Here is a 27,020-nt window from a genome sequence, read left to right on the forward strand (position 1 = left end):
CTTTAGTCTTTTTCTTTTTTCCAACTCAGCATTCATGTGTGTGTGTTTCTGTTGCTGTCACTGTTTTCAGTGTCTAAACAATTGGGCTACTCAATGCTTTTGAAGCCTTCAGACCTTGTAACTTAAAATTGTTAATAGTTTTAGGCAACGTCATTGACTTTCATTCCGTTTCGTTCCATCTGGTGCACATCTTGTTTTTTTAACTGCTTTTGAGGCAGGTATGCAAGGTGAGGTTTAAAATGCAGTATGCAATGACGACCTAAAATAGACAAACATTTGATGCATATCGTATTTATGCAATATTTTGTCACTTTAAAGACATGCATTTATTTTTTTTTCTCCGTTACATGGACCAGCATACGTTACAACTTTAGCTTCCAAGGATTTCTAATCCTAAAGCATAGGTCATTATTTTCAGGTCATGTGTTTGCCTTAAATTAACAAGCAAGACAAACTCATAAAAGTCTGAGGGACCCGGCCTTGATTAAAAGGCTGTTTAAGTGCTGTGATGTTTGAGGACAGTATTATTAACATCTTCCTACAATAATGCCTCAATGCAACATGCATTAAATTGTTTAATGCAAAAGGTCTAATTCAACTGTACAAAAATGAATAAAAACTCAGTCAAATGTTTGTGTGAGATCTTTTTAATGTTGCACAGGCTTTCATGCCCTGTAACCATATTGTGTTTCAAAGCCATTTACATGCAACACAATGCTATGAAAAACTACAGAAAGACTTAACTACACACCCAAATGTGCATATTGTAATTGCAAATATGTTCATAATGGAGTTTTGTCAGTTATAAAGGCACATATATCAATAAAACTAGTGGGTCACATTCCTGAACAGATCTATAAAAGCAAAAGAAAAGATGAGGAAATGGTTGAAGATTTACTTCAGATATGTTTTTGATTTTACAGCAGTATTGCAAATGACATTTGCTCTATTTAAAAATGGGTTTAAATGTTACAGATTCAAATTCAGCCAAGAAAAAGTAATCTACATTAACCAAAAAAAGGATTAAACAAGTGACACTTCAATAAGTCAACATGAATCAAACAATTTTGAGGTTTTTATTGTCTGGAACATGGAGGCTGAAAGTTATTTCCTCTCAGCAATAACAGTTTGTTCAACTCTTCCGTTATTGCTGTAATCACTATCACCATTAATCATAAGCAACTAATAAACATACAATAAGACTAAGAATGTTACGGAATTAAATTTAAACAGTTTGAGTTCATGTTGACTCAATCTACTTCTTGGCTTCATTCAGTCTCTATATGATGTGGCAAAATAACATAACACAAACATATGACCCATTATCTATTAGCACAGAAAACCTGGTCTAGTTCACACAATAAATAACATTAAAAATAAGATGAAAAGTAGTTGATCAGAGAGGCATCAGAGAGCTTATGTACATTAAATGATTAGTTCATTTCCATAACAAACATATACAGATACTATGGTACTCTTATCCTATTGTCATCCAAGATGTTCATGTCTTAAATTATGTTTTTTGCAGAAAACATTTCAGGATTTCACTCTGAAGAGTGGACTTCTACAGTTCCCCCAAATGTGAACTTCCAAAATGCAGTTTAAACGCAGCTTCAAAGAAGTCTAAACAATCCCAATCTAGCCAAACGATTGGTTACTTTCTAAAAAAAAAATTACAATTTATATACTTTTTTAACCTCAAACGCTCGTCTTGTCTAGCTGTGTGAACTGTTCTTTTCCGGTCATGATAGTTAGGGTACGTCTAAAAACTCCAGTCTCATTTTCTCCTCCAACTTCAAAATCGTCCTACGTCCTACTGTTTTTACATTTTTTGGGAAGTAAAAGTTGTTAGATCTTCTTTTCATGTTCACTTTGTAAACTCTGGGTCGGTACTTCTGAAGCGATGTAAGACGATTTTGAAGTTGGAGGAGAAAATAAGATGGGAGTTTTTAGACGTACCCTAACTGTAATTTTAAACAGCATAAACAGAAATAAACAGAATAAACAACAGATCGTTTTGCTAGATAGGACCCTTTTTCCTTGGCTGGGATTGTTTAGAGTCCTTTGAAACTGCATTAAAGTGCATTTTGGAAGTTCAAACTCAGAGGCACCATATCAGTCCATTACATGGAGAGAAATTCTGAAATGTTTTCCTCAAAAATTTCTTTACAGCTGAAGAAAGAAAGACATGAACATCTTGGATAACACAGGGGTGAGTAAATTATTTGTAAATTGTTGTTCTGGAAGTGAACTTCACCTTTAAGTTTAAAAAAAAGACAAGATGTACACTGAAATTTCCCAATGTGATGAGCTTCAGTAATAAATAAATCAAGACAAAATAATCATAAAGGTTAATGCGGTTACAGTAGCAGTCCATGCAGTGGAGGTCATCGTCAAACAATGTGAAGAACAGAAAAGACAGAAACAAGAATGCTGAAACAAAACAGTACCACAGGACCCACACTGCCTCACGGGAGCTCCTCCATCTCCACACGCTTCCCGAGCCTGAATGTGATGAGGCAAAGACGGCGGGTTTTGAAACAGTCCAACTGGGTGAGAGGGGAACCGCGAGGAACCTAAATAACTTCTCTGCTGTTCCGGATGGCGCAGCATAGAACCATGCTGAAGATCATGCCAATTATCTGTCCAAACAGTGATGGAATGTTCAAATGTTGCACATGATAAACAGAGATCTGAACACGTAAGCTACACATATCTATAAACGTCACTGCAACAATTACATAATATCTAACCAAGTCTTATTAAAAGATAATGCATGCACATTTTGAATATACTTTTCTATACTATAAAGCAAATCTCAATTGCTCTATTATTTTTTTTTAGTGCAAAATGTAACTATATTACCAAATATATACCAAAAATATATAAAAACTAGATATTTAAGTATTATTTACATACACAGTATACTAACATAAGACCATATAATATATAACATATCTTGTTGCAAAATATAAAATATACTATCACTCATCTCTAATCTGCTAAATGCGACTTCAATATGCATATCCATATATGTGATCATATTTGTCTTTATTTGATCAAAAATACAAACTGTAATATTGTGAAATATTATTACAATTTAAATGAACCATTTTCTATTTTAATATACTTTAAGATTGAATTTATTCTTGTGATGCAAAGCTAAATTTCAGCATCATTACTCCAGTCTTTAGTGATCCTTCAGAAATCATTCTAATATGCTGATTATCATCAATGTTGGCAACAGTTATGCTGCTTAATATTTTTTTGGAACCTGTGATACTTTTTCTGGATTCTTTGATGAATAAAAAAATAATACTATTTATTAAAGAAAAAAAAGAATAGAAATGTAACAATGTAAGTCTATGCTATCACTTTTATCAATTTAACACATCCTTGCTAAATTAAAACATTAATTTCTTTAAAAAAAAAGAAAGAAAGAAAAAGAAAGAAAGAAAAAAAAAAAAATGTACTGATCCCAAAATGTTGTATCAGAAAAAAAAATTATCAGCACAACAGTTTCCAACACTGATAATAAATCAGCATATTAGTATGATTTCTGAAGGATATTGTGACTTTGAAGACTGGAGTAATGATGCTGAAAATTCAGCTTTGTATCACAGGGATAAATTATATTTTAAAATATATTAAAATAGAAAACCATTATTTTAAATTGCACAACATTTCACAATATTACTGTTAATTGTGTAAATGCCATCCCAAACTTTTTGAACAGCAGTGCATGTTAAAATATTAAAAATTACTGTAAAAACCACTATACAAATACATTTGACTAGGCTTTTCAGGCACATTTTACAAAAAATAAGCTTGTTAGAATTTTGTTACCATAATTCCAGCAATGCCGATGCCAACATATCCAATTATGAAGAGTTTGTCAGTGAAGAAGTCTTCTATAGCGTTGGCACAATCCTTGAAAATATTTAAAAAGAACATTAGCTAGAGGACACAATCTGATGTAGTGTGTTAATGTTAAAACAACAGCATAAGAAAATATGATACGGCATGTGACCATATAAAATTTTCATGGTGCGATAATTGCTGGATTTTATCGTGCTATGCATTATTATCACGGTATTTAAATAACTGGCAACAGGAAGTGTTGGAAGTGAACATTTAAAGACAATAAAGCAATACACAAAAAAGTGCAAAATAGTTATACAGAAGAAGTCCAGATTAAAATGTAAAAAAGTTTGAAAATAAATAGCCTGCTGCGTCTAAGTATTTAAGGTTTTGGCGAATGGAACATTTTGAAACTTAAATTCTGTTCATAAACAGAAAATAGCACAGCTGCTTTGTTTACAGGGTTAACGGGGTAACACATTTTTGCTGTTCCATCAGCGCCATCTGCTGTCAGAGAGTGATTGTGCATTTTCATTCAGTGCATCTCTATAACTGCCTCTCAAATGTAAATATATCAAATATTATTCAAATATATTTTGTTGAATAACGGCGCTTATCGCTGGGTGACAAGAGCTTGTAATATGCGGAGAACATTTTGAAAATTACATCTAATCAATATTATCTAGAATCTTTTTAAATCTATTTTGTACCGCATCTAGCCATAAAGGCTATCTCTCCCGGGTTTTCCGCAACCATGATGTGCGCGCATCCCGAATGTTTACAAAACCAAATTGATCTATACTACAAACCATTATAGAATAGTGCGTAAGTACATGATTTCGGCAGCAACTCTTGACTCATTCCGCCATGCGCTTCTCATTTGTGTCAGGCTTGTTTACATCAGAGTGGGCATGCGTCTTTGACTCAAAGTATTCTTAAAAGGCATTCAAAAATATAATTTGTAGTTTTAAGTGCTCACAACAGCGATATCGTGCATGTTCACTTATCGTGATACATGGGATCACCTGACGCCAGCACGTCTAATACATGCACAACATGGGTTCACATCTACTGATTAACTGCTATAAAATGAACAGCTCAGTCTCTGAAACCCAATTGCATGAGCCACTATCAAACTTACGAAATAGCTGAGATATAGCAATTGTTATTACTTAATGAATTGGTTATAAAGCATTGAACTATGTACAAATCAGTTATGCGCAATTGTTTTCCCTGCCAAATTAAGCAGACATGGGCACTGCTTACTTATTTTATGATTCTTTGATTGAATTAAAATGATTTATGATGAATTATTGTTTTTACGTTCATTTTTGCAAGCAATCATTGAGACTGAAAGATTTTGATTTTAAATTCATTTAACTTCATTTTGGTTTTCATAAAAATATTAAGCTGCACATGTTTTTAACATTTCTTGAGCAGCAAATCAGCATATTAAAATAATTTCTGAAGGATCATGTGACACTGAAGACTGGAGTAATGATGCTGAAAATTCAGCTTTGCCATCATATGAATGAATTACATTTTAAAACATTCTAAAATAGAAAGCAAATACATTTTAAATAGTAGAAATATTTCACAATTTTACTCTATGAAACTGAACAGCTGTGGTGCACAAAGCTTGTTTTAATAGTTCATTTCTATGGTCTTTAGCCACTGTAAACACAATGTTAACATGCTGTTGCAGTGTCTTATTCTCCAATGTGCTTTGCTGATTGGGATCAACTGACGATATGAACTTGACAACTGAAGCACAATGTGACATCATGTTTCTCAGCCGATCAATGTGTCTTCCCGCTTGCTATAAATAAAAAAAAACTGGCGCCTTTGTGCCCCTGTGGGCTTATCGGATCAAGTGACTCATGGGACATCTTGCCAGTGTCTGCTTCATTTCTCTCTCTAAGCCCCTCTTACCTCCTCACTCCACTGGTCTGTGTCCCGCACCCCTCCCTCACTCCCTCATACACCGTACAAAACAACAAGGTTGCCATCTAAGGGTGTGTGTCAGAACTGCTCATTTGAGTAAGAAACATGCCCATCTTGGGAGTTTAAGAGAGCACTATAATTCCAACAAGCCTTTAAATTAAATGACACGCATAATAAAGTTAAATAAAGAGTAATATTTTTAAAAAGGGTACCATGTGTGAGTAACAATTTACTGTGCTGAGTAAATAAAATGTAATGCGAGTTATTGGCCTTACCGAGTCTACATTGAAAGCAAAAACGCAGAGCAACACAACACAGTCTTAGCCAATCAGAATACATCTGATGTTTAGTAAACATGTAACGTGGAATGCTGGACCAATGAGATGTTTGATGCATGCAACGGTGGGTGGGGCTTCCTATGCAACACCACCACAATAGAAAAATGATTGACAACAGCTCATTGTGGTCGTAGATGGTTAGAACAAACATTTTTGTTTGTTTTTAATCGCATCAGGCCTTGTTAGAAGCAGAATTATTGTAGTTAACTAAAGCTAAAAGACTAAAAACATTTGTGTCAACTAATAAAATAAACTTGAAGTGGCAGAGGTGAAATGATTTTGAACACAAGAAATACACTGCATTTTAACATACCCTTTTAGAACTGCCATCACGGCATGAATCAGAACTGTCAAGGAGCCTGCAGCAATCAAGCTGTGAAAGAAGAACAGATATGTCAGAATATGATGAGGATACTGTCACTATAGCCTCAGATCATTTGCTAAGAGTGTCTGTAAAACAAAAGCTCTACTGACCACTTCTTGATACAGGGATACAATAGTCACATTGCCACTGTTCACAGCAGAACTGTAATACTCTTTGACATCCTTAATGATCTAAAAACACATGTGAGCATATTTGATCATATCACATCATTAGATGACAGTTACTGTATATTTATCCTCAGTAAATGACTGATAAGGTGTTTGACGTACCTTATCCTTATTCAAAAATCCAAAGACTCCAGCAGCGACCTCTGCGCCAAATATCACCAGAAGGCAAGCAAAGAACTAGACAAGAAAGAGACTTACTTTAGTTTGTCAATACTAAAATTTTTATAACATTTTATATATTTTTTGCTTTGTCTTATTTGTGCTCACAACATATTTTAAATTGCTTTCATCATATGGAAGCCCGTTTCCATCACTAAATAAAAAAATGTTTTTATCTCACAATTCTCACTTTTTCCTCGCAATTGCAAGTTTACATCTTGCAATTTTGACGTTTTTTCTCTCAGAATTGTGATATTGTGAAACTCACAATTGTGAGAAATAAAAGTAAGAATTGCAAGATGTAAACTCTCAGCTGATATAAAATATAAACTCAGAAAATATAAACTCGGTTGCGAGAGATAAAGCCAGAACTGCGAGATAAATACTTGCAAATCTGACTTTATCTCTCGCAACTGAGGTTATATTTTCTCAATTCTGAGAAAAAATTCAGAATTATCAAATACAAGCTTGCATTTTTCTTGCAAATTCAAGTTTGTATTTCACAATTCAGACTTTTTTCTTAGAATTTTGAGATATAAACTCTTAATTGTGAGAAATAAAGTCAGAGTTGCAAGCTAAAAACTTGCATTTGTATTTCGTAATTTTTTTTAGAATTGTCAGATATAAACTCAACTGCAAGAAATAAAGTCAGAACTGCGACATGTAAACTCTCAATTGTGAGAAATAAAGTTGCAAGATAAAAACATCTTCCTATTCTGACTTCATTTCTCAGAATTATGAGATATAAACTCACATTTGCAAGTTATAATGTCAGAATTGTGATATAAACTCAATTGTGAGAAACAAAAAACAAGAACTGCGAGATAACTTGCAATTCTGACTTTTTTTCTCCGCAATGTTATATAAACTCACAATTGCAAGTTATAAAGTCAGAATTGCAAGATATAAATTCTCAATTGCGAGAAATAAAGTCAGAATTGCGAGATAAAAACGTGCAATTCTGACTTTTCTCTCGCAAATTCAAGTTTGTATTTCGCAATTCTGACTTTTTTCTCAGAACTGTGATATAAATTCAGTTGTGAGAAATAAAGTCGGAGTTGCAAGATAAAAACATCTTGCTATTCTGACTTTATTTCTCAGAATTATGAGATATAAACTCACATTCGCAAGTTATAAAGTCAGAATTGTGATATAAACTCAGTTGTGAGAAATAAGGTCAGAATTGTGAGATAAAAACATGCAATTCTGACTTTTTTTCTCAGCAATGTTATATAAACTCACAATGGCAAGCTATAAAGTCAGAACTGCAAGATGTAAATTCTCAATTGCGAGTAATAAAGTCAGAATTGCAGAATTGTAAATGAAAGTTTGTATTTTACAATTCTGACTTTTTTCTCAGAATTGTGAGATATAAACTCACAACTGCGAGTTATAAAGTCCAGTTCTGAGGGGGGAAAAGACTGAAACGTTCTCAGAACTTTAAGTTTTTATTTCACAATTGTGAGAAAATGTCAGAATTGCGAGATGTAAACTCACAATTGTGAGAAAAAAAGTCAGAATTATGAGCTAAAAACTTGCAATTGCCTTTTATTATTTTCATTCATTAGTGGAAATGGGCTTCCATAGGGTCGTGCACAAGCAGACCAGGACTATGTATTAATAAAGGAAATAGGATCCATTTTGATTTCATATTAACTTTAAAAACTTAATGTTGACCAAAAAGTGATTATGGTAAATCACAAAAGTGGTGCTTTAATGCAGTCACAACCTTTAGTGTCCATATAGGCAGTGAATGGGGCTGGTGAAACAATGTATTGTTGCATTTGTTCATTTACTGTTGTGTAGTTCTTACCCACCGATCCCAAAAGACACTGTGACTCCCTCACGGCGCCAAAGCAGCCGAAGAACCCCACCAACATCATGACGCCTCCCGCTCCGATCAGGATGTACACCGCTACGGGAAGAACAGAGTACACTGTAATGTTTACAGTTAGTCCAATTTCAGCTCCATCATTTAAGCGTGCAGTTCACTATATCACCAGATGATGGCAGAACGTGAATATCTGTCTAATGAAAGCATTTCTTAATTTTCAGCTGTAAAAGTGCTCATATAGATTCAGTAGCTCTAAACTCTGAGATGTAATATGCTATATTCTCCATGTACAATGCATGTATTTCATGTTTGTACTGTCCCCATCTAAATAAACCAACCCCAAAAAAAAAAAAAAAAAAAAAAAAAAAAAAAAAAAAAAAAGATAAAATATTTTATTTTCAGGTAGAAAACTACTGTTTGTGAGTAAAAATAAATATAACTACAAAAATTTTTTTCCAACTTCTCTTAAGCAGTGTTATTTTACTATTATTTATATACTGTTGTAGTTTTCTAGTTTTATTGTGAATTAGCTTTTATTTTCATATTTTCTGTTTTCATTTTAATTTTTAGCAAGTGTTGGTTTGTTGTTTTGACATTTCTCTTAGTTTTTCTTTTTTTTTTTTTTTTTTTTTTTGGTAACATATTACTCTTTAGGTTTAATTTATTTTAATTCCAGTTTCAGTTTTCATTTCTAATTAGTAATTTTAGTGCTTTATCTATCTAATTCCTAGCTTTAATTCAAATAACCGAAAAAGTTTTTTTACATTTTATTTTTTTCATTTAGTAATTTTAGTGCTTCAACTCCCAAGTAAAATTTTATATAAATTTGATAAAATAAATAAATAAATATATATATTAATATATATAATATATATTATAATATATCATATATTATAAAATATATTAATAAAATAATTCATATATATTTTATTAGTATTTTTTTAAATAACCTGAAATTAAATTAAAGAAATAAATAAGCTGAAATACATATATATTAATTTCAGCTTATTTATTTAATTTCAGCATTTCAATTAACCAAAATGTTTTAGTTTTAGTTGACAATAACAATCCTATATTCATTGTTCATAAAAAGTACTTGTACTTATGTAATTATTTGAATTTAATGTAATTTATTTTAAATAATTAAATAATTACTTAAATATATAATTTAATTATGTATAACTATAGTATTACATTTTTTCACATATAGCCATTTAATATATTTCATTCCAATTCTGTGAATAAAAATAAAAACAAACTTCTTTATCATTACAACAGAAGTAATATGAAAAAATTTCAGACCAAGAAGTGACTTCAAATATTGCCTTGGACAATGTGGGGCCTTAACAGAAGACAACTCACTGATATATAGAACTATCAGGTAAAAGAAACATGAACAAACCTTTATTATTAATCTTCAGTCAGTGTGTAATCTCAATAACTCTACAGTATTCTCGGATGTCTGATATAAAAGCAGTCTGTCTCAGCATTCTCACTTCATGTTGGTTTATGAAAGTAGACCCAGGTGTACTTTTAGATGATTGAGAATGAAAGCAGCTGATTCTAATTTTTTTGGTTCTATGGGCATTTCCTGACAGATGTCAAAATCTAAATACGGTACTTTCCCACACGATGCAAACTACAATCCCACACAAAAACATGTAAGGCCCAAAAGCTCATTGAAATTCTTGTGTTTTGCATCTTCTATGCAGGAAAGTTTGAGGTTGTGTGAAACGCGTCTCCTCACGTATCTCCAACAAGCTGAGTGTCAAAAGCCTTGGCTCAACAGAAACAAACAGTCTTTGTGTACAAAACACACACAGACACCACAAGCTCAACCAGTGCCCCGAGACCATAATCGTATTTACCGGCGAGATTTTTTCAGCCAAACCAGTTAAGCACAAATTTCACTTGGACATTTCAATCATGCAGTCACCTGTGAAGAAAAGTTCAGATTTTATGGATTTACTGGTAACACTTTACAATAAGGTTCATTAGTTAACATTCGTTTACCACATTAGTTAACATGAACTAAGAATGAATAATACTTCCACAGCATTTATTAGACTTAGTTCACGTCAATTTCAGCATTTACTAATGCATGAACAAACAATGAATGACTCTATTTTTATTAACTCACATTAACAAAGATTAATAAATTGTGTAATAAATGAACATTGTTCGTTCATGTTGGTTAATACATTAATTAATGTTAACAAATGACACTTTGTTGTAAAATGTTACTGATTCACTTCAGAAGAAAATATGGATTCACAGGCCAGTTTTAATGTAACTGATTTGTGTAAAAATAAGTAAGTAAATAAATATAAATAAATAAATAAATAAATAAATGACACTATTTACTGTGAACGTCATTTCATGCTCTAAGAAATTAAAAATTATGCAGCCACACCAGGAACAAAATCGAAGACTAAATCTAATTAAAAAATAATAAAAATAAAAATAAAAATAAAATAAAAGATCAGTAATGAAAAAATATGCATCATAATAAAATAATAATAATATATTTTATTATTATTATTATTATTATATTTTTATTTGTATATTTTGCATAAATAATAAATAATTGTATAAATAACAAGAATATATTCATATTATATATTCATGCAAAATTGTTTTTAAAAACAGTGATGATGATGATGATGATGATGGAATGATTAGCAGAGTAATGAAACAATATAAATTATGAATATTTTATTATTAATAATGAATATTAACATAACTAATAAATTATTATTACACTGCAAAACCATTTTTAAATATATATAACAAGCATAAATATAATGGCATAAATAATTTTAGATATTTACGTAAATATTTGGTGTATTTATCCAAAATAATAAATATAAAAATAAATAATAATAATATTCATTGATTAAATTTTTATTGTTAGATTGCAAACAACTTAGCACAAATATCATGTATTAATTAGTGCTGTTCAAACGATTAATCGCGATCTAAAATAAAACTTTTGTTTATATACGTGTGTGTGTAATGTATATATTTATTATGTATATATTAAGACACACACATACAGTATATATTTTGAAAATATTTACATGTATTTACATGTATATATTTATATTCATATAATTTATATATATACATATACATATACATATATATATATATATATATATATATATATATATATATATACACACACACACACACACACACACTTTTTTAAATATATAAATGCATGTGTGTATTTATGTGTACATAATACATATGCACAGTACACACACATATATTATGTACACAAAATCTTTTATTTTGGATGTGATTAATCGCATATTATAGTATTAATAATAGAACAATATTAATATTAATGATAGTTTTAATAGTATTCATAGTATTATAATTAATAGTATTAATAATAGAAATAATGATGATGAAGATAATAATCCTCATCATTATTATTATTATTGCATTATACTTATGCAAAGTTGTTGTATAATAGTTAAATATAATATAATAGTATACATTTTTGTCTAATTGTTAAGCTACACATTTTTAACTTTGGAATGAATGTCTGTTATTTAAAAAAGTTCATTAATTACACAAAGAAAACAGTAAAGAAGTTATTTTACTTGTGAATATCATTGTTGCATGCTTTTCTTTAGAAACCAAACGTGTCATAAACCTGTAGACCTGAAAAAAACGATAAACAGCCACCTAAAAATACTCCAGCCATACACTGGAACAACACTTTAGCATTGTGTCAACTCCACTCCAATTTTCTTGACAAAATGTAAAGCTTTAGTTGAAGTCATAACATTTCAGGTCTATTCTGGACATCCGTGATTACGGGATTTTCATGATCTTGTTGTCATTCTGCTCTTCTTGCCAATTAACTTACCATAGCAACAATTCAGGCACCCCAGACGCAGGGCGCTAACACGTCTGTGTGTCACAGTCACCCGAGACAACCGTCGCTAGGATGGCGCAATCTCCCTCGTGAGAAACTGCTTTCCCTCGCCACCATCTCACAGCCACTTTAGACAAGCTAGGGCCTACCTAATTAATGGAAAAAGATAAACTAGAGCAAAATCGGAGGGCTTGGTGAAACTAAATGCGCTAAATATCCTTGTTGTTTAACGGCAGACTATGAATTAACAGCCAACAGTATGTGGAGCTTCAAACGTGTTTCCAGGTTTACATTTCAGATGTGACTCCACTGACATTTCCATCCCCAAAGGAGTCAAGAAGGCTTGGCGAAAAGTACAGTGCTGAAGCTTTCCTGAGGTTTTATTAAAGCTCACGGAAGACAATCGTCACAACACACGATAATTAATCCCCAAGGGAGAAAATAATGTTGTTTTCGAGGACAGGACAAAGGAGATTTGACTCGAGTCCCCTGTGAGTTCAGCAAGCTGAAAACACCAAGCCCTCACTACTCTTGACTTCCTAATTGCCAAATGGATGGAAAACATGCTGGCACTTCATATAAACAGCCCTCCTGCTCTCCTCCTTATACTATAAACACTGAACATCTCTAAATGGGCAGAGGGTTTTCTATTAAACATACAAGGACTCAGGCAATTCAGTTGGTCATGACTTGAGAGCATGGAAAAATGGGCGATTGTTGTTTACCAATGACACAACAAAAGCAAAAAGATGAGCACATGGAAAGATTTGACTCATCTGCAAAGATGTTTACTGGAAGATCACAGGCTGGCAGCTTTCAACTGTTATTATGAAATGGACTGTTTTGGTCCTGGATGCTAAAATACAGAACAGACCAACAGATAAGATGCAATTCTGCTATATGCAACAAAAAAAAAAAAAAACTGTTAACCTGCGCACTAAGTAGACATATGTGACCATGGACCACAAAACCAGTCATAACGGTCATTTTTTCAAAATTTATACATCATCTAAAAACGGAATAAATACGTTTTCCAATGATGTATGGTTTGTTAGGATAGGGCAATATTTGGCTGAGAAACAACTATTTGAAAATCTGAGGGTGCAAATAAAAATCTAAATATTGAGAAAAAAAAAAAAAAAAAAAAAAAAATCGCCTTCAAAGGGGTCATCAGATACCCATTTTCCACGAGTTGATATGATTCTTTAGGGTCTTAAAGAAAAGTCTATAATATACTTTGGTTAAAAAATCTTAATGGTAGTATAAAACAACACCCTTTTTACCTTGCCAAAATCAGCTACGCAAAAATCATTCTGTTCTGGTCGAGGTTGCTTTAAATGTTAATGAGCTCTGTTCGCCCCACCCCTCTCTTCTCTTTGTGGAGTGACGAGCCTGTTTACTTTAGCCGCATTTAGCCACGTATAGCTGCTAAACTTGCTAGCCGATCGCAAAAATTCATAAAAACCCCTTATACTCACTTCTGCTGTAGGTGAAGCTGGATCACGAATGATTTGCGCGAACATAGACAGATATATGTAGATCGGGAGGTGCATTCCATTCACAAACAAACTTAATCTACTGCATCTTCAGCGGCTCAGATGTCTGGAGTAAATAACGACCACTACGTTCATCATTACATTCAGCAACACAACACCTCAATCACTCAATCGGAGATAATCTTGTCTAAATTACATCCCTGCTCCGGCATCAAAACTGAGGACAACTGAGGGACTCATATGCAACTATTACAGAAGGTTCAAACACTCACTGTTGCTCCAGAAGGAAACACAATGCATTAAGCCAGGGGTGAAAACTTTTTGAATTTGAAGATCAGGGTACATTAAACTTATTTTGTCCTCAGATATCTTCTGTAGCTTCTGAAGGCGAGTACTAAATGAAAAAAAAAAAAGAAAAATGTATACATCTTCATTCTAGTTTAAGTATAAGTTTTCACCCCCTGGCTCATAATGCATCGTTTTTCCTTCTGGAGCATCAGTGAGCATTTGAACCCTCTGTAATAGTTGCATATGAGTTTCTCTGTTTTCCTCAGTGTGAAAAGATGGATCTCAAAATCATACAGTCATTGTTTGGGAAGGGTTCAAATGAAAAACCAAAGGGTTTGTGGGACCTAAAGGATTTTTCTGAAAAAAACACAGCTGTGGATCATTCAGGTAACAACACAGTATTAACAACCAAGTGTATGTAAACTTTTGAACAGGGTCATATTTATAAAATATGCAAATATTTATGCAAATATCTTTTTCAGGTCAGTACTAAATAAAAAAAAAACATGCATTTTGTATGATCTCTCTTACTTTGGTAAAATAATTACCATTTTGCATACTCTGCAAGGTGTATGTAAACTTTTGACCTCAATTGTAGGTCTTAAAGGACAATTTTTACAGATAATATACTCACCCCTTGTCATCCAAGATGTTCATGTCTTTCTTTCTTTCTTAAGTCGTAAAGAAATTATGTTTTTTGAGGAAAACAAAACATCTAATTATAATGGACTTCTATGGTGCCCCTGAGTTTGAAATTACAAAATGCAGTTTAAATGCATCTTCAAAAGGGCTCTAAACAATCACAGCCAAGGAACAAGTATTACAATGTATATACTTTTTAACCTCAAACGCTCGTCTTGTCTAGGTCTGTGTGAACTCAGAATTCGCAAAGAATTCGCATCTCATTTTCTCCTCCAACTTCAAAATTTACTATGGCTAAAATAAGTCTAATTTGCATCTGGTAAATATTGCTTTGCACATGATACCCAAATCTGAAACATCTTTAGTTAAATAAAACATCTGAGCTGAGCTGTGTATGATATGAAAATAAAAGTATTAGCTATTCAAATATCAAATTTCAGTTTGATATCTATTCATCTATCTATCTATAGATAGAAGTATGTATTTTGCTTAATTCTTCATCTTGCTTCCTGTTTTTGTCTCTGTGTATCTGCTCCATTAGCTTCACAGCACATATTGTTGTTTGCCAAGTGATATTTCTTCTGTTTCTGGGTAGAAACTGTTTGTTCCAAGTATAAGCATATTACCAGGAAATGCTTGTTATTTTGTGTTAGACATGGATCCACAGAGCTTCTCTCACTTCTCCTTTTTTGCATTTGCAGAGACATTAATGAACATTTCTGCTTAAGGTTATACCAGTGCTGATTAACCTTAATGCTGTTTCTGGGAATCCGAGCATATGATGTCAAGATCTAATGACCCAGTACTGCAATTTGTTTCATAATCATTGTGGTTAGCACTTGCAAAGTAGTTGTTTGTCCATTATGAGCGCTTAAATGCAGCTCAGGAGCACGGCCTAGTCACCAGAGGCCCACGTACATCATCTCATTGCTGCCATTAGCAGAAAAACAGCAGGATGCCATATTACAGTGACCCCTATCAACACCCTAACCATTTTTAATAAACATACCCTACAAGACCAATGAGGTTTTACAACCAACGGTAGCTCACCAACTGCCTGCTCTGGGGACTACACCAGAACTAAAAGGGAAATAACACTTTTATAATTCACTGACACCAGTTACTCAGCCTCTCCTATGAGAAATCAGCTTTAGCCATTAGCAAGAACTATCAGTGTCCCTGCTCATTCATCACAGCTAAAACCAATATCAGATACGCCATTACAGAGACCATTAGGGCTCCATGACGCAGATGGGAAATTTCAGCCTGAAACTGCTGCTGGAGCCCACTGCTTTGTTAACAGGGTGTTGGTTTTGTGCTTCAATGAATGAAACTGCGAGGTGTTTGTTTCTTTATGATGGTTTCTGTGCTTTGTGATTGCTAACATAGATAAAGTACCATAGTAGAACTAATAAATGCCACATGATCATTACAACACTGTATGCACTTTATAGGCATTTTGTTAACTAAAACTATTAAAATTAATGGTTGGTAACTGAAAATAAAATATAAAATAAAATAAAATAAAATAAAATAAAATAAAATAAAATAAAATAAAATAAAATAAAATAAAAATATTTGAAATAATTACAATAGTTATAAAAGTATCAAATGAACATTTAAACTTAAAAACCTTGAAAAATGAGAATTAAAAACATTGCCCTGGCGTCTAACTTTAAGTGTAAGCTTTACTAAGTTTAAGTACTTAAACGACTTAAACAGAACCTTAAATAGAAATAAAAAATAGCTATAAAAATAAAAATGACGAATGCACAGCAAAATTACTAAAATAGGAAGTAACCCTGCAATTATTTTTATTGCATGTTTTTTTTTCCTCTATGTCAGTCTATTATTGTGGTATGGACTGTTTTAAATAAATCCATTACTAAATGGTGCAGAAAAAGAAAGGGAACTATGGTTGGCTATTTTATACATTGGTCACACGGCCCTTTTTATAGTTTCTCCCATTAACAGATGTACATGTGGCCTGTTTCCTCTTGATAATCCCTGTAAATCTGCATTCATGACACTATATTATGGCTTAGGTTTATGCAGGTTTCTCAAACCTACAAAAACTGTTATGTAAACATAAGATGTGGGCTTTAACATTCTTTTCCAACTCACCAATGAAGAAGTGCTCAGGGGCATCATTTTGGGTTAAAAGCTTATCCGTGTTCGGGTCAAACCTCAACCATAATCCCACAGCCAAAACCAGTGAGCCTGACAGCTGCAAACAAGAGTGAAACCAATTAGAAATATGTATGGAAAAAACACCAAAAAAAGCTTTTTGTATGACATTTGCACAGGTCTATTTAGGTTCAAACACTCAAATACAGGGTTTGACTTTGAGAACAGGATACTTTGTGTTTTGCCCATCGCTGTAACTTGAGGGATAACCTTGACTAAAATAGAGCATTGATTGAAATTCGGTAAGATAAAGTGATTTATTGTGATACAGGAAACAAACATTTGTCTATCTGTAAGGACAACAGAAAGTCCTTTTGCCTCTTAATTTATTTATAAAGTATAAAAGGGAAACCCACTAGACATTTAGATTTTTATACAGTTTCCAGTGAGTCTACAGTTCATGTGTGCTCAGTTAAATCAGTCTCAATCTGCAATATTAAGTCATAATTATAATAAAACATTGAAATTATGGAAAAAACTTAATTTGCCTTTACCTCATAACTGTAACTTTTGAAAACATAATTGAGAAAATGTTATGACATTAAAAGTCATAAAAGTCAACATAAAAAAATACATAAAAACCCTACATTTTTAATCACAATTATGACTCTCAAAATTTGTATTTTGTGAAATTACATATTTAAGTGTTAATTTATAAAAATAAAAATAATACAAAATACAGTCATACTTATTATACAAAGTTAAATTTGACAAAAACCTAAAATTATGAGACAAAAATATACAATTATGACAAAAAAAAGCCTACATTAATCTCCTAATTTTGACATTAAAAAATATTAAAATGAAAAAACGTCAGTTATGACTTTTTTTTTTTTTAAGTTGAGTGCTGGGCGGAGAGAGAGGAGTGGAATCGGCAAAGGACCTTTGGACGGGATTCGAACTCGGGTTGCCGCGAGCACAGCTGTGCTATATGTCAGCGCACTAACCACAAGGCTACTGGTGCCGACAAAACGAAAAAACATCAGTTATGACTTTTAATGTCAGGAATAAAGTCTACATTTTTAAAAATATTTGAAATAATTACAATAGTTATAAAAGTATCAAATGAACATTTAAACTTAAAAACCTTGAAAAATGAGAATTAAAAACATTGCCCTGGCGTCTAACTTTAAGTGTAAGCTTTACTAAGTTTAAGTACTTAAACAACTTAAACAGAACCTTAAATAGAAATAAAAAATAGCTATAAAAATAAAAATGACGAATGCACAGCAAAATTACTAAAATAGGAAGTAACCCTGCAATTATTTTTATTGCATGTTTTTTTTTCCTCTATGTCAGTCTATTATTGTGGTATGGACTGTTTTAAATAAATCCATTACTAAATGGTGCAGAAAAAGAAAGGGAACTATGGTTGGCTATTTTATACATTGGTCACACGGCCCTTTTTATAGTTTCTCCCATTAACAGATGTACATGTGGCCTGTTTCCTCTTGATAATCCCTGTAAATCTGCATTCATGACACTATATTATGGCTTAGGTTTATGCAGGTTTGTGTTTTGCCCATCGCTGTAACTTGAGGGATAACCTTGACTAAAATAGAGCATTGATTGAAATTCGGTAAGATAAAGTGATTTATTGTGATACAGGAAACAAACATTTGTCTATCTGTAAGGACAACAGAAAGTCCTTTTGCCTCTTAATTTATTTATAAAGTATAAAAGGGAAACCCACTAGACATTTAGATTTTTATACAGTTTCCAGTGAGTCTACAGTTCATGTGTGCTCAGTTAAATCAGTCTCAATCTGCAATATTAAGTCATAATTATAATAAAACATTGAAATTATGGAAAAAACTTAATTTGCCTTTACCTCATAACTGTAACTTTTGAAAACATAATTGAGAAAATGTTATGACATTAAAAGTCATAAAAGTCAACATAAAAAAATACATAAAAACCCTACATTTTTAATCACAATTATGACTCTCAAAACTTTGACATAATTCTGCATTTATTTATGTCACAATTTTGCCTTTTTATATTAATTATGTTATGCCATATGACTTTTTATGTTAGACTTTTTATGCTAGAAAGTCGAAATTAAGACAAAAAATTTAAATTATGAAATAAAAAGTCACAGTCAAGACATAAAAGGCTACATTTCTGTCAATTCATTTCCTAATTCTAAGTATAAAAATATATTAAAATGAAAAAGGTCAGTCTTGACTGTTAATGTCAGAAATTAAGTCTACATTTTTTGTCATTATTATGACTCTCATAATATTCATAACTGACTTCTTATTACGTAATTCTGCATTTTTGTCATAACTGTCAATTATGTTATGTCATATGTCTTCTTCTGTTAGAATTTGGACTTTTATCTCATAATTGTGACTTACTATGTCATAATTATGATTTACCAAAAGCGTCCTTTTTTATTTGTTTGGGGTTTTTTTGTTGTTGTTGTTTTTTTGTTATTTTCATAAATCCACCAAAATTATTTTGTGGACCAGGTTATTATTGTAAAGGCAATATTTTGAGAAAAAGTCCAGCATCCAGCATGTTGTTTAAGTGTAATTTGAGTATTTGAATAGTTTTAGGGCCGCTGTAGGTCTTAGTGTTGTCAAAAGACCCGGTACTTCGGGACCAAGTCGGTACTAAAAAAAATTAAATGTTACGGTATCAGGTTTCCTTAAGTACCGGTGGTACCGAGCACCCGGTCAACCCGGTTCTTGCTGCGCTATGCGAAAAGTGCGAACTGCACAGTTGCGTCTTCTTCATAAAAGCACAGAGACACGGCGACCGGCGGCGCTGCTGATGCGGCTGCTCTGAATCCGCTTGTTGAAAAGAAAGGAGGAAGGAGCCACGTGTGGAAATATTTTGTATTTGCGACTGATGACAAGGGCAACATCATAGATCATCAGAAACACATTGCAAACGGTGTCATCGAAGTTCTCTCTCAAAAGGAGGAAATGCATCGAACTTAATAAAACACCTCAAAGACCGACACCCAGATTTAATGAAAGAGTTAAAGCAGGTAAGTTTTAATTTAATGTTATACTATTGTATTTATCGCCATTTGCTTATTTAATCGTTAGCATAAGCGCGGCTAATGCTAACGCGAGTATTAGAATAAACTTCTTTATTAAGTGCTTAATGCTCCTATAGCGTTTAAAAAAAAAAAAAAAAAACAGGACATGATTGTCTACTATTTTTACACACCTGAGGCTTTTAAATGACCTGTGTACCTAAAATATGTGTGTTAGAGAACAAATGTACAGTTAATGTTTATAGCCTTAAAATCGGTCCATCAGAAAAGCAGTTCTAGGCTATGAAATATAGTTTGCGCAGTTTGATAAAATAAAAGTACAGTCAAATACAGTCCTGTATAGTTTGGTAAAAGATACCATTCATTAACATGACTTAATATATTATCTAACCTCAAGTTACAGTGAGTGAACATTAATTAATGTGTGAATGTTGTTTTATACAAACATTTGATCATTCATGTTTGTTCATTGTGCGTGAAATAATGTCAACAGATATAACTTTTAATTTAAAATAAATTATGAATACATTTTGAAATTAAGAAGAATAATTGCTATGTAACACTTGTTTATTAAGTCATGTTAAATGTTATCTTTTTGTAAAGTGTTTTTAATACTACAGTTTCCGTCTGTGTAACATTGATATCTTACACTCAATATAAGTAATCTTATCTAACTTTGTTATAAAAAGCTGAAGTTTGTTATTTACTGAAAAGTTAAATATAAAGTTCTGTTTAGCTGGTGTCAGTCTAATATTGCATTTAGTCAGACTCAGCCCATTGTTTTACTGAAGTATATTATATTTTCCTTTTACAGCTGCAGGCTGAAGACGACCACGAACCAAACTCCTAAGCAGACAACGGTTCCAGATGCTTTTCAGCAGCAGAAGTACGACAAAAACTCACCTGAGGCAAGAAAACTGAACCGAGCTGTTGCTGAATTCACATGTATGGATTAAATGCCAGTTTATACAGTGAAAAATGGGGATTCCAGCAAGTGCTTCATCACCTCAGCTCAAAATACCAGCTTCCAAGTCAAAACTTTGTTTTATTTTTGTTTGTTATAAATAAAAATAGTGTGTTGTTCAATTCATGTTTTTGTGTTTTGATTTGGTACCGAAATTGGTACCGAGAACCGTGGATTTTCACTGGTATTGGTACCGAATACTGAAATTTTGGTACCGTGACAACACTAGTAGGTCTACTATGGTGCCCATCTCTATGATCAACAGGCAGGCTGTGCCAGTCTGACAGGCTTGCCCTGCTGGCTTCCACCATCCCCCGGTGCCATCCCCTGCCCCCTCATACCCACCCTACGCAACACCAGGACATAAAACTGCACAGGACAACGACCCACTTCTTTTTTTGCCTGCCCTCTCAGAGACAAAGGCCTTGCTGTCCAGCGCAGTGAGACCACTCTACAGATAACCAATGACTGACGCCACTGTCCTACATTACATCTTACACTAACCGTTTAAGCCAATCTAATGAGACCATTAGCACAGTAACAAAATCACAGTGTGATGAGCAGTAGGAGGAGTTACATGTGCTCTTTGAACGGTTTCTATGACTTTTGTGCAGATTCAAATAATCAAGACTGAAGATTGAAGAGAGGCTTTGAAATAACTTCTTTCACATGAGCTTCAAATGGAAAATAAAACTGCAGGAAATCCTGTTTTATCTGATGCAGTACTAATATTAAAACTGGTTAATTAAAATGAAGCTAAAAAAAACAAACAAATGTAATTAGAAACTAAAATTAAAGAAAAATGAAAGAAATTTAATAAAAGAAATTAAAGAAATGCTGCGAGGGCAACTAACGGAAATGAAATAAGTTTAAGGTGAAGTACTGAAATACCTAAAATAAGAAATAAAACTAAATAAAATTTTAATAGAGATTAAAAAAAAATTTAAAAAACAGCAAATAAGCATGACAAAATTACTACAACTTTAAAAAAAAAATAATTGAAAAAAATTCTAAATATTAATCAATACTACAACAGCACATGAATAATACTAAAATAACACTAATTATCTAATTATACATTTAGGAAACATTATAATTTTTATTATAATTTTATAATCAATTATTTACCAATCATTTAATACCTCTATAATAACATCCAACTTTAAACATGGCACTAGCAACACCAATATACTATCACACGAAGCTATCAGCTGACTAGCAATCATAGTGACTATTAACATGGGGTCAGAATAACATAGTGAGTTTTGTTTCCAATGATCTATCTCTAAGTAGGAGTAAGAAAAACAAGGATACCTTTTATTTACACAGTGATTAATTTATGTGTTTACAGCACTAGAATTGCACTTTTATCAAACAAATAATAATGTCAAAAGCAACTGATAACATTATTATCAGAAGATTTTACGTAGTCTATAATTACTTATCTCTCCGCTTTCCATGCATGTGACAAAAACCTGATCGCCAGTGAGGCCTCATCTTTGAAGAAATGATAACGCTACTATCCAGTAAAAGTTACTACTACTGTCTACTACTGTCACCCTTCAGAATTCACCGCAGTCTGGTGAAGAAAGGAGTGCTGAAAACAGCACAAAAGGCAAGTACTTTCAATAACTTTCCACAGTAACCTGATCTTTTACTACCAACTAAAGACTAGTTTTGAAGGTTTGCTCATGTAGCTTGCATCTTAAAAACAGTTTGCACAGCCACAGAGGAATTTCAAAGCCACTTATGTTGGATTATGCATGTTGTTTGCTTCTTATGTACTTGTAAGAAGTATCAAGAATCCTTTTAGTAAATTGTCATATTCATGTGGAAGTACAGTTAACAAACTTACATAATCAGCTTTAGACATATGCTTTCCACAGTACAGATCCACAGTGTTTCCTTAAGTTTCCCAAAGGAAATCACATCACAATCTCAAACGATTCCCAAATAAGTAGGAGTAATTCTGTGTATCTGGCCGTGCATGAGTTATGTTGAAAATGTCACAACAAACTGACAGTCTGTTAAACATTTGTCACTCTCAGCTGGTGGGGAGTACTAGAAAATGACTCTAGGAGCCAATTAAAACACACTGGGAGAATGTCCAACATGCAAGCGGATTGACAGACAGCCAAAAAAACAATAAGCAACAGTTTTTCCTATGGTATGGAATGATTACATTTAACCGTTTGAGACGCAAGCATTATATATACACAACACACAAGAAAAACTGGTCCTGTTGTCTATGAGTGTGGTTTTCTATGTTTGCTAGCAACATTTACATGTTTGCATTTAGCAAACACCTTTATCTAAAGTGATTTGCAGTGCATACAAGGTACACATTTTATCAGTAACTGCTATCCCTGAGAATTGAACCTTGCTGTTAATTATGGCATGATCTTCTGTTTTAGCAACAGGAAGGCTAAAAGCTGTCCTAGATAAACTGTCCTAAACTAGAACCATTTGTAAATTATATGCTGTAAAATAAAAGTCAATTATTGTGCAACAGCTTAGTGAACACAATAAAACCACATTCAATCAAAAGTCAAATAATAAAGGTAGATTTTAGTAATAAAATACATTAATAAATATTACACACACACACACTCAAAAGTTTTAAAAGTTTGGGATCAGAAAAAAAACGTAATTTTGTGAAATATTATTGCAATTTAATAAAAGTTTTCTATTTTAATATACTTTAAAATATAATTTATTTCTGTTAAGCAATACTGAATTTTCAGCATTATTACTCCAGTGTCACATGGTCCTTCAGAAATTATGCTAATATGTTAATTTATAATCAATGTTGGAAACAGTTGTGCTGCTTAATATTTTTGGGGACTTTATTCAGAATTTTTAATAAATAAAAAGTAAAAAAAAAAAAACAGAATTTATTTAAAAAATAAATCTTTTGTAGACTGGCATTTAAAAGTTTGTGGTCAGTAAGTTATTTATTTATATTTTATTTTTAAAGAAATTAATACTTTTATTCACCAAGGTTAATTGATTTTTACAAAAAAAAAAAAAAAGCAAATACTTATTGTTAGAAAAGATTTCTATTTTTAATAAATGCTGTTCTTTTTTAAAATTTTATTCATCAGAGAATCTGAGAATCAGAGAAAAAAATAATCACAGGTTTCAAAAAAAAATATTAGGCAGCACAAATGTTTCCAACATTAATAATAAAAGCAATAAATCAGCATATTAGAATGATTTCTGTAGGATCAAGTGACACTGAAAACTGGAGTAATGTTTTTTCTGTATTTTTCATTAAGTAAATGCAGCCTTCTTTAAAAAACATTAAAAACATATATACACTACTTGTCAAAAGTTTTTGAACAGTAAGATTATTTAATGCATTTAAAGAAGTCTCTTCTGTTTACCAAGCCTGCATTTATTTGATCCAAAGTAGTTTTGTATTTGAATATTTTAAAATGTAATTTATTCCTGTGATTTCAAAGCTGCATTTTTAGCATCATTACTCCAGTCACATGATCCTTCAGAAATCATTCTAATATTCTGATTTGCTGCTCAAAAACATGTATTATTATTATTGTTGAAAACAGCTGAGACTTTTTTCAGGTTTCTTTGATAAATAGAAAGTTAAGAAGAACACCATTTACCTGAAATAGAAATATTTTTGTAACATTATAAACGTATTTATCATCACTTTTAATTAATTTAAAGCATCCTTGCTAAATAAAAGTTATTTTATTTAGCAATAAATAAAAAAAAAAACTATATTGACTCCAAGCTTTTAAATGCTATAATGTATAAAGTTACAAAAGCTTTTTACTTCAGATAAATGCTGATCTTTGGGTCTTTCTACTCAAACAATCCTGAAAAAAAAATGTACACAGCTCTTTTAAATATATTTATAATCGCAAATGTTTCTTGAGCAGCAAATCAGGATATTAAAATGATTTCTGAAGGATCATGTGATACTGAACACTGTAGTAATGATGCTGAAAATGTATACATTTTAAAATATATTCAAGTAAAAATACTTCACAATATTGCTGCTTTTACTGTAGTTTGGATCAAATAATTGCAGGCTTGGTGAGCAGAAGGGACTTCTTTAAAAAACATCAAAAAATCGTACTGTTCAAAAACTTTTGACTGGTACTGTATGTATATACATATATATATATGTATATATATATTAGGGCTGTCAAATGATTAATCGTGATTAATCGCATACAAAATAAAAGTTTGAGTTTGCCTAATATATATATTTATTCTATTTTTTTATATAATTTATATTATATATAAATAAAAATATTTTGTACATAACATATTTCTCTTGAATATACACATTAATGTGTGTGTATTTATATATACATAATAATTACACACGCTACACACACATAAACTAGGCAAATTCAAACTTTTATTTTGTATGCGATTAATCACGATTAATCGGTTGACAGCTCATATATATGTATATATATATATATGTGTGTGTGTGTGTGTGTGTGTATATGTATATATATTTGTGTATATATGTATATATATATATAAAAGATATTCTTTTCCTATTTTAAAGTTCCCATTGTAACACTAAGCATGACAACTAGCCCCATTCTCCCCTATAATAACCTAGAGATATTATACAAACAGAAATGTAGTCTTCCTCTAAAACAAAGGTACACGGTGGCTGTCTATCCAGTAGACAGTGTCTGATGCACGTACGATGCTCAAAATGTCTGCACGTGTTTATGATGCTCAGACGTGTTGTCCAGGTAGGAGGTTCACTAGATTTGAGACACGGCCAACATCTGTCACCTACATTTAGTTGACCAAAACATCGCCATCCAATATGTGGTGCTATTGTTGTTGCTAGAGTCCACAGAAAGCTGCACAATATCAAATTTGCACCAAAAGCATCATACAGATGTTGAGCAACTCCAGGACAAACAGGTGACAGCAAATGCGCGTACATTTCTTACGTGCGTTTTAAATTAAAGCATGTATGTGTCGCTTACTTTCCGCACTTACCCAGAATATGAAGTTGAAGACGAATAGCAGGTATTTGACACATTTCATGCCGCCCTGGACTTTGCTCATCCTGCCTTCCGTTTCGTTCCGCGAGCTCGCCGTTTCGACCAAAATGTTTGCGCAAATGTGCAGGCCTGTCGCAGAGATGTAGGTCAGTAATATTATTCAAGCAGAATCCACTCACGGACCGTCAACACCAGCGCTGCTCGCGTGTGCTTTTCGCCTGTGAGCGCGCCCGCACGGATCAGCACCGCCCATTGGTCCAGCAGGACGTGGGGGGGGTGAGGGCAACACGTCTTTCCCGCGTTTTGCTTAGACCTGTAACAATAACAATTATTAGATAGACAGATAGATAGATAGATAGATAGATAGATAGATAGATAGACAGACGAATATACAGATAAAGATGGATGAATAGATGTATTTTCCGCAAAAAATAAAAAAAATAATTAAATAGGATTTAAAAATATCTAGATATATTTTTCTTGTTAAAATATATATTTAAAAATTTTAGAAAATTGTTTTCAAACAAAGATTTGCTCATGCGCACACAAAATACATTGTTTTCCAGTTTTCATGATTGCTTTCAGGCATTATGTTTGAGCCTACGGTGTAATTTACAACGCCTTCATGATGTGGTGAGACATTCAGGGTATTCATTATTGAGTCTCTTTCATAAGGTTTGTCTCACTACACAATACATCAGTCACAATCACTGTCATCTCATTGGTGAGAGGATGCCATTGTCTGCTGGTTTGAGGTCAGACTCAGGACACGCTGAGATAATCTTGAGATAATCTTTCTCACATTTTCAGGAGAGACTGTTATTTTACTATATTTATTTAAAACCAT

At 32.3% G+C, this 27,020-nt stretch overlaps 1 protein-coding gene across 1 annotated transcript; it reads right to left on the reverse strand.

Moving 5' to 3' along the window:
* Nucleotides 1-949: 949 nt before the first annotated feature.
* On the reverse strand, nucleotides 950-26,422 carry tspan2a (tetraspanin 2a). The gene is made up of 8 exons (XM_051112073.1): nucleotides 26,169-26,422; nucleotides 17,131-17,233; nucleotides 8,672-8,769; nucleotides 6,798-6,872; nucleotides 6,618-6,698; nucleotides 6,457-6,516; nucleotides 3,847-3,930; nucleotides 950-2,642 (listed from the first exon to the last, which is right to left on the reverse strand). The coding sequence occupies exons 1-8, from the start codon at nucleotides 26,235-26,237 to the stop codon at nucleotides 2,577-2,579; spliced, it is 636 nt and encodes a 211-aa protein (XP_050968030.1). The 5' UTR covers nucleotides 26,238-26,422; the 3' UTR covers nucleotides 950-2,576.
* Between the last annotated feature and the right edge of the window lie 598 nt (nucleotides 26,423-27,020).

The sequence above is a fragment of the Labeo rohita genome, chromosome 6 (assembly GCF_022985175.1).
Source record: "Labeo rohita strain BAU-BD-2019 chromosome 6, IGBB_LRoh.1.0, whole genome shotgun sequence".
NCBI classification, from domain to species: Eukaryota; Metazoa; Chordata; class Actinopteri; order Cypriniformes; family Cyprinidae; genus Labeo; species Labeo rohita.

Bases quoted from the DNA above. Each gene is read 5' to 3' on its own strand.
- tspan2a (XM_051112073.1), bottom strand. From the start codon at position 26,237: ATGAGCAAAGTCCAGGGCGGCATGAAATGTGTCAAATACCTGCTATTC. The intron at 17,234-26,168 runs GTAAGTGCGGAA...TCTTGTTTGCAG, and splicing joins TCTTCAACTTCATATTCTGG to CTGTCAGGCTCACTGGTTTT. The intron at 2,643-3,846 runs GTAACAAAATTC...CTGTTTGGACAG, and splicing joins TCGGCATTGCTGGAATTATG to ATAATTGGCATGATCTTCAG.